The sequence below is a fragment of the Musca domestica genome, unplaced genomic scaffold (genome assembly GCF_030504385.1).
Source record: "Musca domestica strain aabys unplaced genomic scaffold, Musca_domestica.polishedcontigs.V.1.1 22, whole genome shotgun sequence".
NCBI classification, from domain to species: domain Eukaryota; kingdom Metazoa; phylum Arthropoda; class Insecta; order Diptera; family Muscidae; genus Musca; species Musca domestica.
The window spans coordinates 7,630,810-7,644,491 of record NW_026712262.1 but is presented as its reverse complement, the minus strand read 5'-3'; the positions used below and the strand labels follow the sequence as shown (position 1 = coordinate 7,644,491).

General features: G+C 33.4%; 1 protein-coding gene across 1 annotated transcript; it reads right to left on the bottom strand.

The window, feature by feature from the left end:
* Positions 1 to 1,813: 1,813 nt before the first annotated feature.
* Positions 1,814 to 10,333, bottom strand: LOC131802605 (ethanolamine kinase-like). Its single transcript, XM_059122954.1, has 5 exons — positions 10,113 to 10,333; positions 9,325 to 9,675; positions 2,996 to 3,588; positions 2,140 to 2,589; positions 1,814 to 2,080 (listed from the first exon to the last, which is right to left on the bottom strand). The coding sequence occupies exons 2-5, from the start codon at positions 9,559 to 9,561 to the stop codon at positions 1,993 to 1,995; spliced, it is 1,368 nt and encodes a 455-aa protein (XP_058978937.1). The 5' UTR covers positions 9,562 to 9,675; positions 10,113 to 10,333; the 3' UTR covers positions 1,814 to 1,992.
* Positions 10,334 to 13,682: the final 3,349 nt, after the last annotated feature.

Sequence of the window (13,682 nt, the reverse complement as noted above, 5' to 3'; positions counted from 1 at the left end):
AATAAATCCATGAGTGGAATTCTCTTATCCGTAACAAATATCGGCAAAAGGACTAGACTAAGTTGACAAATAACGACGAGTTTGTTTTGTACGAAAATATAAGCATTTTTATTTTATCGATTTTTTTCGATGATCAAAAAAAGAGTTAGAGAATCACGCTACTTTTGTGATATATTACAAAAAGGCATTAGGTTATTTGCACACATTATAGTAAAAAATAACCCCCACAACATAAAAATATCGAATTCTTGTCTTTAAAATTTTACTTCGAATCTTCTGAACAGCATTTTTGAGAAAAATCTCGTGTTACTCAGTAAAAATGGATATTTCACATGCACCACTAGGGGAGCAGCAAAAAAACTAATCACGTCATCACCAAATTAATTAGCAATGTTGCTTTATTAGATCGGAAACCACCCAGCAAAAACGTTGACGTTGTATGAGCTGAGCCTCTATGAACACATTCAAATGCAATTGCTATGTTCCGGAACCTGAAAGAATCTTTTAGTTTTGCAATTTTTTCAATATCTTAAAGTAAAAAATCGGTTATGGTAGAAATTATCTTCGTGGTTGTTATTTTATCTATGTCGCATGACATGAAATAACTTGTGAAGCCTTAATTCTACTGTGATCTTTACGAAAGATTTTGGTATTCAGTTTCAACTTGGTTAAAAATGTTTGATCAGGCTTCAATGAAAATTTCTAACGAAATTTTTAAAAGAAACAATTTTCTTACCAATTAAAATGTACGAACTATTCTGAGCATCACCGATTTTATTGAATTTTTCAAAGTAGGAGATACTGAGTAATTTTTACTGGAAAAGTTATCGTACATGAGTGCCAATTTATATATTGCACCGTCATGTGTGCCTTAAAGAGGTGCTTGGATTATAGAGAAATAAACAAAAACAACAAAAATGGAATTATCAACATTTTTAAGCTGAACGCCTACAACTTAAAACATATCTGTGTAATGCTAATTAATAAGAAAATAAATCGAATCATGATACCTTTTCATTTTATTTATTTAATATATGTATAAATATAGAGTAAACAAAACAAATATATGTGTCGTATTGTAAATGTATATGATAAATTTGAGAACGATAAAAAACTTTACAATTATAACATCGTTTGTTTGTTTGCCTAATTATTATTGTTATTATTATTTGTTGCTGCACAAAATTGCTGAAGGAAATCTTAGAAGTAGACATACGTACATACATTAGGAGAATAATAGTACCATAAATTCTATAATTCTCTGGCGACTGACTTACTCTACAAACACAACTCAAAGGTACAATGGACAAGAGAGGTATTTAATCAATTGTATAAAAAAGAAATAGCTCATCACATTTGGGTAAACAGTAAGTTACTAGGCAGACGCAGAAGGAAATAAAAACAATAAATTCAAAAATCAAAAACCGATTGTTGTCTGTTCTGAGCGAAACATTCATCACCAACATGGATGATACGACATAGTTGAAAACAATGGTACCTATCTTATTAAAAATAAAAAAACATATATAACTAAATACAACAAACTAAATCACAAGATTGATTGACTCTGTACAATTAATCATTTCATTTGGTGTACAGTTAATGATGTCAATACGATTTGATTAAAAAATAATCATACACAGCCCGAGGCAAAATAATATTCACATTAACAATAAATTAGAAGTACAGAATTTTGTTTTCCCGGTTTAAACATTTTTGTGTTACACTAGGCTGAAGAATCTCCATCACACTAAATCAGAACGTAAAATATTAAAAAGTACACACAACGAACGTTCAATAGAAAAATTAGTAATGCTGGCGGAATGCTGATGTTTGTTGTATTTTGTGTAAGTTTTGGTTTACAATAAGGAAGGGGTAGGTAGTATTTGTAAAAATGCCGCCTTTCTGTGTAGCTAGGCGGGGTATGTTGTTGAAAAGTTCCAACAAGTTAACGCGGGAAACCTAACAAAGTTTCGAACCGCCATTCGTCATCTATATTTTGCACTTTGGTAAGCGTTCATCCAGGGACATGAACTCATCCTTCCGGGCCAAGTACTCATTGTAGCGTAGGAAAGCATAACTGCAAATAAATATAAGGTTAAATGGACAAAGCGTGGCCTGAAATACAGACATACTTACTCAACGTAATCAAAATCGAGTGTGGAATGTTCGGCTTGTATGAGACACCATATTGTCCAGAAGAAGTGTGCTGCCAATGCAAATTGATTTACCTGTACATACAGACGTTCCACTTCAGCATCAGTCACATCGCTCTTTTGCAAATACGCTTGCAAGTAAACTCTGAGCCATTTCAATTGGAAGTCTCGACTGGGATAACGCGTGTAATCCACTGTATCAACACCAGCAAACTCGGCAAAGTGATTGCCAATGTCAAAAGCCTGGAAATTGTAGTCAGCATATTCGTAGTCAATGAATGTGACGGTTTTACGAGATTCGGTATAAACAACATTGCCCAGCAATAAATCGTTATGTGCAAATACTAGCGGCGAGTCCAAACGTTCCAAATGCTTATACAATTCGGCAAATTCATCGCGCATGCGTTTAATAGGTAAAAATACGCCCTCAAGTCTGCTTATGTCCAAATGAAACATTAAAAAAGAGATGAAGACAGATGCATTAATAGGGGTTTTAGTGGATGACGCGGCGGCATACAACAGACATGAACATGCATGATCGCCTATTTGTTACTTTGCTTTTCATTGTGTTGTAGGACAACTGAATTGTGATATTTCTTAAGACAAAATGAATACGAACGTAGGACGAACGACGAATATAACAACGGAGTATCGTAAAATCTCGTTGCTAAACACGACAACCACCCAGCACCCTTACTGGATGCGCCCGTTCGTACTCAATCCGATCCGTTCGTCCTCTGTGGACGACCGCTCATCAACGAATTCTACAAAATAATGAATTTGTTTTTGGCACTTTGCAAAAAATAGAAAATCTTCGAAACAATCTATGCAAAATTTACCTTTTTTGTTTTTCGGCATCACTGAAACGTTCAGGTACTAGGTCAAAGAAACTTTGTGTCTTTTTCCACAGCATTGGCACGGGTTTTTCATTCCGATTCCAATCGGGCTTGACAACCCTGTGCATATTTGCCATGCGTTGAGCCACTAACGACCATATCTCGGGAAGTAAAACACTCTCTGTATTGAGAGTAACGCCAGGTACAAAATCATATACCAATCCATTCTTAAATGTGGCATATAGTGTGGGTGCAAATCCATACGAATGCAACAAGATAATATTCCTGGTTTCAGCTTTGCGATCTATAAGCAGGTCTGTTTTATTGCCATAAATGCGGACAAGTATCACGTCTTTCTGTTTTTGGTTGCTTGTATTTGTGTTTGAATAGTTTTGTGACTCCGCATCAGTGTCGGCATCGCTGAGATTTCCGGAGTCGTTGCTTTCATCGACAGGACTGTCAATATTCTGTGCAGTTATCTCTTCGGAACATATGTGTACACCATTAACTCCATTGGCGAGGGAAGCAACATTATGATCTTCTGGTGGATTATAAAAACAGCCAACAAGTTTATTTGTGATCCCATCGGTGAATTTCTGAAAGAGAAAAGAAGTGTCGTTACTAAGCATGATTAACTGTAGCTTGTATTCTTCAACCACATTTATGGACGAAATGTCAAAGTCCACTATCGAACGTTTCTCAATATATAAGCAAATTTACGGCTGTCATATGTAAATAAATCTATCACATGTGTTGAGATTGTTTGATATCTCAAAAAGTAGAGTGGCCTCAAGTTCGTTCACACAAAATGAATCACAAATTGTCGAGATAAGATAAAGAGAAATTACGTTCCGAATAAAAAGAGTTAACAATCAGCAATATTGTTCGTAAACTTTCATCTCAAAGGATAATCAAAGTGAATAATTGTTACTTGTTCCTGGTTACGGACTTAAAATGTTCCAGTACTTATTATGTTTGACGTCTAAAATCCGGCGGCGCTATTGATAACCTTCGACAAAACATACATTTAAATTGAAAAATGCGCTTAAATTGTTTAGTAGATAATAGCAACATATTTTGTTAAGCTCCATTCAACGAAATAAATATTTTTTTTTTGTTTTAATTACACTGATAACTAATAACGAAAAGAACAAAATAAATATTAGACTGTCCCCGAAAATATATGATGTTAAAAATCTTTTAAGATTTCGTTCGGACTTATCTATGTAGACGATGTTAGGTATTCGAAGCTATTTTAATTTTTTTCGAACTAGATAAAAAATGCTCCAAAATTTCTGTAGATCTGAATACTTTTTGACTAAATCTAACTAAAGCTAACATATCAAATAAGAGGTTTTACGAAAGTGTGGGGCTAAATATAATTTCCTTCCACAGGGATAATTATTCACTATCAATTTTAAGTACCAAATTTCAAATAAATACAACGAAAAAAAGTGTCCCGAATAATCGAAATAACCGGGCTATACAATATCGTAGACGGATAAAGTATATCTTTGAACTTTAACTTGCTTCGAATAAATCTTTTATTTTCCCTTTAAGGATCAAATCTTAGCTTCCTATCTAAAGTCTTTTGGGCCCAACGCCAATCTTAGAATTCCTTTTTATAAAAGATGGCGCAAAAGTAATCCTCCTATCAGAAATTGCTATACATTTTACAACCGGCCCCTAATGTCTTAATTACAGTCAAAAAACTAAAACATCGGATGTTTACTTTTGCGTCACCTTGTACACGCATAAGTACTTAACAGACATTCCGATGTTTTTTTGGCTGTAATTAAGACATTTACGGCGAATACTAAAATTTATAACATTTTCTGATAGGAGGTTTATTTTTGCGCCACCTTATACAAGATCCCTAATGCATTAGCAAAGACAATTATTCAACTATATCTCGAACGAAAAGTTTAATTTTTTGTGCTATATGCGGGTTTTTGCAATAATAAAATTATATACAGCTTTCAGTGCAAATAGCATGCAACGAAAATCCAACAATATTGTTAAGTAAATATGAGGGGCAAATATGGTTATTTGTGGGGAGCGAAAAGTGTGGAATTAAATGTTTACAAAACAACAGCAGTAAAACGGGTTTATTTTAATCATGTGTAAGTTTGCAAAGTTGTGTTCGAATGAATGCTAACTTTTGTGGGTTATATAGTGATAAAAGAGTGAGGGAAAGATGATGGTTTCGCCGCCACCTTTAATTATTAATTGTTAGTAAACTACTATGTAGAGTATACAGCTTTAAAATTAATTAGCGTTATTAATCGAGACTCTTTTGAAAACCAATTGTCAGTTAATGAAAAAATACTAAACACATCGGGTGGGCTCTAAGGCTCCAGGAAAGTTCCTGATTAAATATGGTACAATTCCAACTGTGGTACAAATTCGTATTTCGTATTTATTAACAAATGGAGTTTTTTACCACTTGTCAATTGTCGGTATGACATGTTCCAACCGTCGGCATATCGATTTTTTGTAAGGATAATTAATAATAATAAAAAATTAATTTATTAGAACATTATATTTTTGTTCAGTTAAACTGATTCAACGTCTTTATTGCACTTTTCTTAAGAATATGGACTGTCCGTTCATGCTGATGACCTTCACAGATAAAAATTTAATTTTTATTAGAATAAATCATCCAAGCAAAATTGTACACAAAGATAGCTGACATTATATTCGAAGCAAACAGAAATTTCTGTTCACATTTAGTTATAATTCTTTCATTTATTTGAGCTTAAAAATGAAAAGTGCCGACTACTGGGACACACCGAACTTAGGCACACTTACGACGAACTCGGAAAAGAAATATTTTTCCGTTTGCAAAAACGTAAGGTCTGATAGGGCGTAGATTCGAGTAACTAAAAAGTACCTAATATTAAAAAATTAGTAACATCTACGGGCATGCCGAGAAGACAACGAAAAGTTGGGACTGTTCCTCTGTCATTGCCCAGCTTATGCAAATATCAGCTCCTTGTACTTGGAAAAAGATGATATGACAGATTCTTATCACCTTAGGGTATACATACTTGATTAGTTAAGATATTTAGTCAAGAGCTGAACTAGTTAATTAGTTAAGATATTTAGTCAAGAGCTGAACTAAGAGTATACCAAACTTTCTATTCTATAAAGTGATGTAATGTGGTTACATGTCTTTAAATGAGTTAAAAAACTTTTACTTTCAAAGATGTCATCTTTGACCTTCGTATGCACTATTTTATTTATGCATCAATCCAGGAAGCGTATGTTCTTATTGAGGCATTATTATTTAAAAGTGTACATATCATATATGATAATTCAAATGCAAGGCAAATAATAACAACGCCCCCATTGCGAGGCCAATGGCTCTACTTTACTACGTTGTGTGAACAATTTATTCAACAAGAACTACAAATTCATTTGCATTGTAACAAGCAAATAATGACTGTCCAAATGTTTAACATACAGATTTATTAGCGGGTTGACATTTTAATGGGATTGTCGAGATGTCTGACGAACCCACAATACGCAAAAATATTTGCGCCAAGTGCGCCACAAATCGGTTTTTTCGAGAAGCTCTCAAATCAATGAATGATCTCAAACAATATCGCTGAAAGAATAATAACTGCCGCAAAGCGACAATAATGAACACATTATTATGGCGTAATTGACGAGATTAGATTAAATGTGACAGCAAAAACAAAGTTTCATAAACTGTTTAAAAGTCATTTTTAAGAATGAATCAATTTCACAAACATATTTTAAAACTCTCTATTTCCCTATTTTCTTTGTGAAATTATGTAGATATTGCTGTCGTAGCCGCAAAAGTGTAAGATCTCAAATGTATTCTACCTTCATAGAGTTAATTTAGAAGCCAGTAATATAATGCGCTGAATGAATATGAATCTGAATGTACATGAATATGAATGAATGAATATGTACATAAGTATTTAGAGACTAAAGAATATATTATTGTAATTCAGCGTAAATCTTCAATATAATGAAACATATATATGGGACCTAAGTCTGCATGCTACAAAATAGAACAAGATCTACTTAATATTGTTTTTTAACATTAGAATTATAAATATTTGATAGTATATACATTTTGACACGATTTGTCTTATCTCTGGAAAATAGTTTTCTGATGATCTTTGTTCATTTCTTTAGTCTGACGATAATGGAATCTTATTGTCAGTGGTCAGAAAGTTATCACATAAACTGAAAATATGTTACGGAAATTCAGGGTCTGAAACATTTATGTATATTTGTAGTAAATGTAAATATTCTACAACCACAAAAACTACAAAATGATTATGTAGTAATCATAAGGTTTGATGGCAAGCAGAGTATTTTAATTCTGGATGATAATATTCACAATATTGTGTGTTGGAAACCCGCGGCATTTTTGAAGAGACAATAATATCAACCTATAGCCGCCTTGTGTTTGTAAAGTTCTGACTAAAACCATAGCAAATTATGATAAGCCCGAGTAATATATTGACCAAGAACTAAAAACAGTGTTAATTTAATTCGTTACTTTGCGCCCAAATTTCTAAAATTTTAAGCAACAGTTACCTAAGCGACATGATAGATCATGCAAAACCCCGAAATAAGTTAGACGTTTTCTACTCGATGTTGCTCTGTGGTATTTTGGCCCATTTCCAGCAAAGCCCTTGCTTGAGCTGAGCGACACTTTTGTAATTTTTAGTGCCAACCTTGCTTTCCCAAATACTCCAGACACAAAATGTTTTCGTGCCCAAGGCTTTAATACACCCTCCAGAATATTTTTGCGATAATATTCGGCATTTATTCTGACGCCAAATTTTTTCGGTGTAAGTTCTTGCACTTTTTGGAATTTCAATGGCTTTACCCCGAGCTCATTTTTCAATATTTGCCGAATGGAATATTGCGATATGTTCAGCTCATAAGGCATTTTTCGGCCACTGCGACGCGGGTTTCGATCAAGTCGCTTCTATACTTTTCGAACCATTTCTGCTGATGTTGCTGTTTTCTTCCTTTCCGTCTTTCTTGACGTCGGACTACGCTACCAGTATCACTGTAACGAGCGATGGTACGAGACACAAAAGTATTATTCACATTTAAATGCTGGAGTGCTCTAACGATAGCCACTTGTGGTTTTCTAGCCAAACGTAAAGAAATCACACTATCACGCATGAATTCCATCACGAATAACTTTTGTTCTGGAAAATTCTCACCAAAATGCTTATGTACGTTTGTAAACAATATAATGAGCTGTCACTGGAATAATTTTAACAGCTGTCGGACGAGTGGTTTAAAAATGAAAGCAGTCTGAAGTTTGATTCAGTTTTTTTCATGTCACCCTGTACATATTTTAAACTTCATGTTTAAGAAAATTGCATTCCATTATCACGTAACATTAAACTTGCGAAATGCCGAAAATTCGAAGGTTTCCTCATATGGGCTCGATGATATTCGGGGCTCACATTCCAAATATCCCTAGTCTTAAATGTATTCCAAAAACAGTTATCATCCGTCTAGCAAACGATTTTTCCGAATGAAATTTTGATTTTTGACTTTCCTACTTAGAAATAAGTTATGATAGCATTTTAATGACCACTGTAAAATACAACGTAGTATTAGTATTTTTATATTTATTCTTAATCGAAAAAACTAGTATTAGCCAGTCTTAATTATTGACACATATAGGTATGTCATATAATACGAATTTAAAAAAATTATAAAAATTACTCCAGTTAAACTACAACTGAGAAGTGTAAACTCAACTGACTGGTATTCTCAATTTGCATAATATCTGATTTATATTCGTTATACATGATTTCTTTTCGTTACACTGTGTTTCAGTGGAAATTTATAGTCTAATGCTTTTGCATTTAATGGAAGTCAAAGAAGGCCATAGATACCAATATATTTTTTTTTTTTAATTTAGATGTGTCTGCGTATGTTTTCATTATTAATGTAAGAAAACTGTATACAAAATATTCTTAGTGATAACTAGGATGAAAGGTTCGTTGTAATAGAAAGAACCAAGAGCTGGCAACAAAGTAAATTTACACGCACAGAACAGAGAATAGATAACCCATGGATAATTCCAGGCACTGGTTAGTGCCTATTGCTATTAAATCAGGAATAACTTTCTTGAAAAAACATATATAAGGATGTGGAAATTAACAAACTAATTTATTAAATAGATTTTGTAACTTTTTTTTTAAATTTCTTCTAAAATCCCTTCAAGATAACAACTAAAAGGAAGATCGTTCGAAAGAGGTTTTTGAAAAGTGTTCCCTGGGAACGTTCGGAAAACTAGTAAAAAATGAGCTTTACTTTACCTTAAACTGAACAAAACTCAGGTTCCATGATGGTCGAATCGATGTTATAATTTGTTTAGCACCTTCGATAACGTCATTTTCATCAATGTGTATTGGAACAAATGGTACATTTGAAAAGGATGTCGATGTCTTATTGTTTGAGCATGTTTTATCTGTGGCAACTTTTGTTGGAACACGTACGATACCAGCAGATGTAGTGTTCTCTGTATAGCAATTTAACTTGGTTTCTGTGCCCATAGTCTATATAGAACAAACGATATATCCAAATAAAAGTTCTTTGGCACCAACTAAATTAATTTTTATTATGAGTTTTTGTTTTGCTCTGCTATTTATCGAAATTTTTTTGTTTTGCTATAAAAAAGGAAATTATAACGTTTATTTCCTTTTCCTCTAAGCCGGAGGCGCAAATATGTGTATTGATTATTTTTTACTATCAAAGAATTTCGTCACAAACCAGACCAAGTTCAGTTTTTTACATATATAAACAAACAGACGCACAGTTTTTTGCGCAGACTTGTTGTTTCCTTCTTCCCGTCTATATATTACGGCACACACAACGAAAAATAATGCACGACAAATTATCAAATTCTTTTATCAAATCTATTTTTATCGATTTTCCACGTAATGTTTCAGAAAGAATGGTAGGCAAAATAAATAGCCTTGTTTTTTGTTTTTATTTCGGAGGTTTATGTTGCACTTGGAAATACGTCGATTTTTATAAAGTTTCAAACTGAATTGTTATTTCATGTAAAACGCGCTTATCAGGAAACAAATATATAAATATAGACCTTTTTTACAAATTAGGAGTGACTCTCAGAGCTTCTAGGGTTATAAAAAAGAACGGTGACCCACTCATCAACCCTCAAAGGAATCTACTTTCTTTAGGGATAAATATGATTCATATGTCGAAACAATGATTTTGTTTTATCTTAAGCAATTTGTTTCTTTTGCAATTACACAAATTTGAGGCAGCACAAAATGTATTTATTTATATTTATTTTGTTCGCAGAACAAAAAAGTTCGGTTTAATAAGCACACACGTTAAAATAAATTCTGAAAAAATCACACGACTTTGTTATTTATACTCTCTCTCTCAGTTATTTATCATAAAAATTGGCATTAGAGAAAAAGAGAAAGCAATATATTAATTACACGCTCAAAACTGACATTGTAGGGCATATTTGTGTTTTAAATAATTAATAAATTTCTGATTGAAATTGCAAAATATTATAATGCAAAATGCTGCCTGTGACGATTCTAAATATTTTACAATGCCAATATTGAACATGTATGGTTTCTTAAAGAAGAAAATGTCCAGGAAATCTCATCGTACCTGCGAGAATATTTGGGATTGAAGTGAGAATCATTAAATGAGAGACAACATGTTTTGATTTTTGTTGTTGGGATTTAAGTGAGAGACACGACATTAGGGATTCGTAAGTCAAGTTTTGATTAATCGACTTTAAAAAATGTCAGAATCTACGTTCAGTAATCGGTTTTTTCCTTGAAATTACCGATTTTCCATAGTTGTGTTCCAGAACCTGCAAATTAGTACTAATTAGCACTAATTCTGCTACAACGCGTTCCCGTACTCCAAAAACTAGCAAAACTTGCAGCTCTCTCGAGAAAAAAATGGCGCTGAGTGGTGCACATTTCTGCTTGTTTTAGCTACATGAATTTGGCCGAGCAGAAATGTGCAAATTGTGAATTTGACATTTAATTGGCAGGGCTAACAAGGTTGAAAAATGTATTGATACATTTCAATAAAGAAAATGATCAACTTGAAAACTAAAGGAAAAACTAATATTTGTCGTGCAAAAAACAAAAAGAGAAAATATGGAGCAACTGATGTATTCACTTTTGGATGATTCCAGCAGTGAAGAGGACTGGCTGAATGAGGAATCATATTATTAATTATTATTATAGATTATTAATTTTAACTTATCGTCTTCAATACTCATTTTTTAAATGTTGGCGCTCTTTTCAGTAAGGTTTCACCAGTCCGATTTAGGCTGTTTACTTTTGGAATTTTGAATTTTGACATTTTATCGCATTTCTACTAATTTTCCGTTCCCTTATTGTTTGAGCAAGCCTAAATGAGAATGACATTTCGAACTGTTCTCTCTTCTGCTAGTTTTACTACTAAAAAAGTACTGGAACACAACTCATGTTGATACAAGTCAAATAAAGCTTTGGTACGTTTACATTTACCAAATCGAGTGACTTTTCGAACTCTCGTATTAACCATTTTGGTCATGAAATTGAAAGCATAGACAAATGAAAATATAGACAACGAAATGCTCTCACCGTTTATCTTCGAAAAAAATCGAATCAGCAGATGTCGTTCATATCGTTTCAGGGTTTTGAGTGGGAATATTGAAGTCACTCAATTCTAAAACGTTAAAAATAACAAAAACTGTAGGATATTTGTCAGTTGAAAATTATTTCAGAATAAAAGAAATGTGAAAAGTACGTAATGACAACGAAAAACATGGTAATATTCCAGTGAAATTCTTAAAAAACGATAAAATGTTTTTTCGAAGTCGAGTGGCTTGAACGCGTAATGCTAGGAACACAATTGGAGCGAACGACGAATTTCGCCCTACGCGGCGACAAAATGAGCCGCGTAAATTCGTCGTATGGAACACAATACCGACGAAATTATAAAACGGCTGATGAAGTTGTTTACTTTTTGCTCATTTGTTGACTACAATGAATCAGAGAATTGTAAAGTTTATTAAAATTATCAAAATAATTAACATAATGTATATTATAGTAAAAGCTTATCTGCTTCTTCACTCAGGCGCAAGTACACAAATAAATAAACAAATTAATTATGTTTTTTTTTTATACGAGTAACAGATAGTAGAGTGACCATAACAAATTTTAAAGTAAAAAGTAACTTTATTTACTAAAACACATAAAATTCGTACAAGTATGGCCACCTTGTACTGTTTTGTTCGCCGGTCGCCGGCGTATGAAACAGAAATAAAGCTAATTGAGTTCGCGGCGACCGACGAAATTTTCGCCGGTGCCGTGATTGTGTGCACTTCCATATACACATATGTGTTTTATTTTTGACGACGAACATACGCCGCGAAAAAATTCGTCGTTCGCTCCAATTGTGTTCCTAGCATAAATGAGCATGTTGACTATGCAAAACATGATGAGAGCCACCTGGAAAAAAAGACCAAACTAACTTTTCGTTGTCTATATTTTCTTTTGTCTATGTTGAAAGATTGAATAGTTTGAATCATATTTTTGGTATTAACTCGTTTTAAAAATGAGGAAAAATATAAAAAATGAAAACAAATTGTTTTATAATTTTGAATGGGTATGACAGGAAGCTGGCATAGCCTCATTGCCGTATTTCTGTAGTTTTACGAATCTGTTCTACCTCCTTATTGTACCATACAAGAATGTAAACTATTAGTCATAAATATTTTTTTTTCTGTTAAACTTTTGTTTATATTACTCAAAACATACGTTCCTAATAATAAATGGGGTTATAATATTTTTTTTTAAACAAGTAGGCTCTGAAAGTATCGGTCTGACAGACCGGGGGTTAGTATACGTGTTACAATTTTTGACGCGCGTACGCGAAGGTCAAGGTGAGAATACATAAAACGCTTTCTTGACTGAGTTCGATTTTGGCCCGACGCTCCTTTGTTCTTTTCCGAAGATGCTTGCCGATGACTGATTAAGCCAGCCAAATAAACGCTTTATGTATTCCCACTTTAAATAGTTGGAATGCACTAGAAAAGTTGAATTCGCTTATCAAGATATTTTGGATTCCTGGTCATCCCAACATTCTTAACAATGAAGCAGCGGATGAATTTGCAAAGGTACGAAACCGGGTCAATCGGTGAAGTAAATCACTCGTCCACCTTTATGCCATTTCTACCCTGTGGTGGACAAACATTACTACAGACGATGATGAGACTGAAACAGTCGAACATTTTCTGGTCCACTATCCAACACTCTTCAGTGTGAGACATTGGCTTATGTTTTCATACTCCGATATAGAATCAGCAGTTATTCATCAGCTAGCCAGAAGATTAACGTGACTAAAAACGACACATTAATATTTCGTGGTGGAGTACAAAATTATTCTATCTTCTTCTACTTAAGGTGGAAGAACAAAGGAAATGAACAAAGGAGCCTAGGGCCAAAATCGAAATAAGTCAACCTAAAACTCTTTTGTTCCTCTATGGTATGTTTTAAAAAAAATTGTTTGGACTAAAAATTATTCTCGTGTGAATTGGGCCAATCAATACAATTTGACGCGTTGCTTGAGAGCATTTGATTTAGATGAAGCGCAACGAATAATTGGTAACCGCATGTGTATGTCGCCATTT

What these genes read in the sequence shown, in the direction of transcription:
- LOC131802605 (XM_059122954.1), bottom strand. Translation starts at nt 9,561, where the DNA reads ATGGGCACAGAAACCAAGTTAAATTGCTATACAGAGAACACTACATCT. An exon ending in GATGCCGAAAAACAAAAAAG is followed by an intron (nt 2,590 to 2,995) that starts GTAAATTTTGCA and finishes GGACATAAGCAG; the next exon opens with ACTTGAGGGCGTATTTTTAC. An exon ending in CTCGATTTTGATTACGTTGA is followed by an intron (nt 2,081 to 2,139) that starts GTAAGTATGTCT and finishes ATTTATTTGCAG; the next exon opens with TTATGCTTTCCTACGCTACA.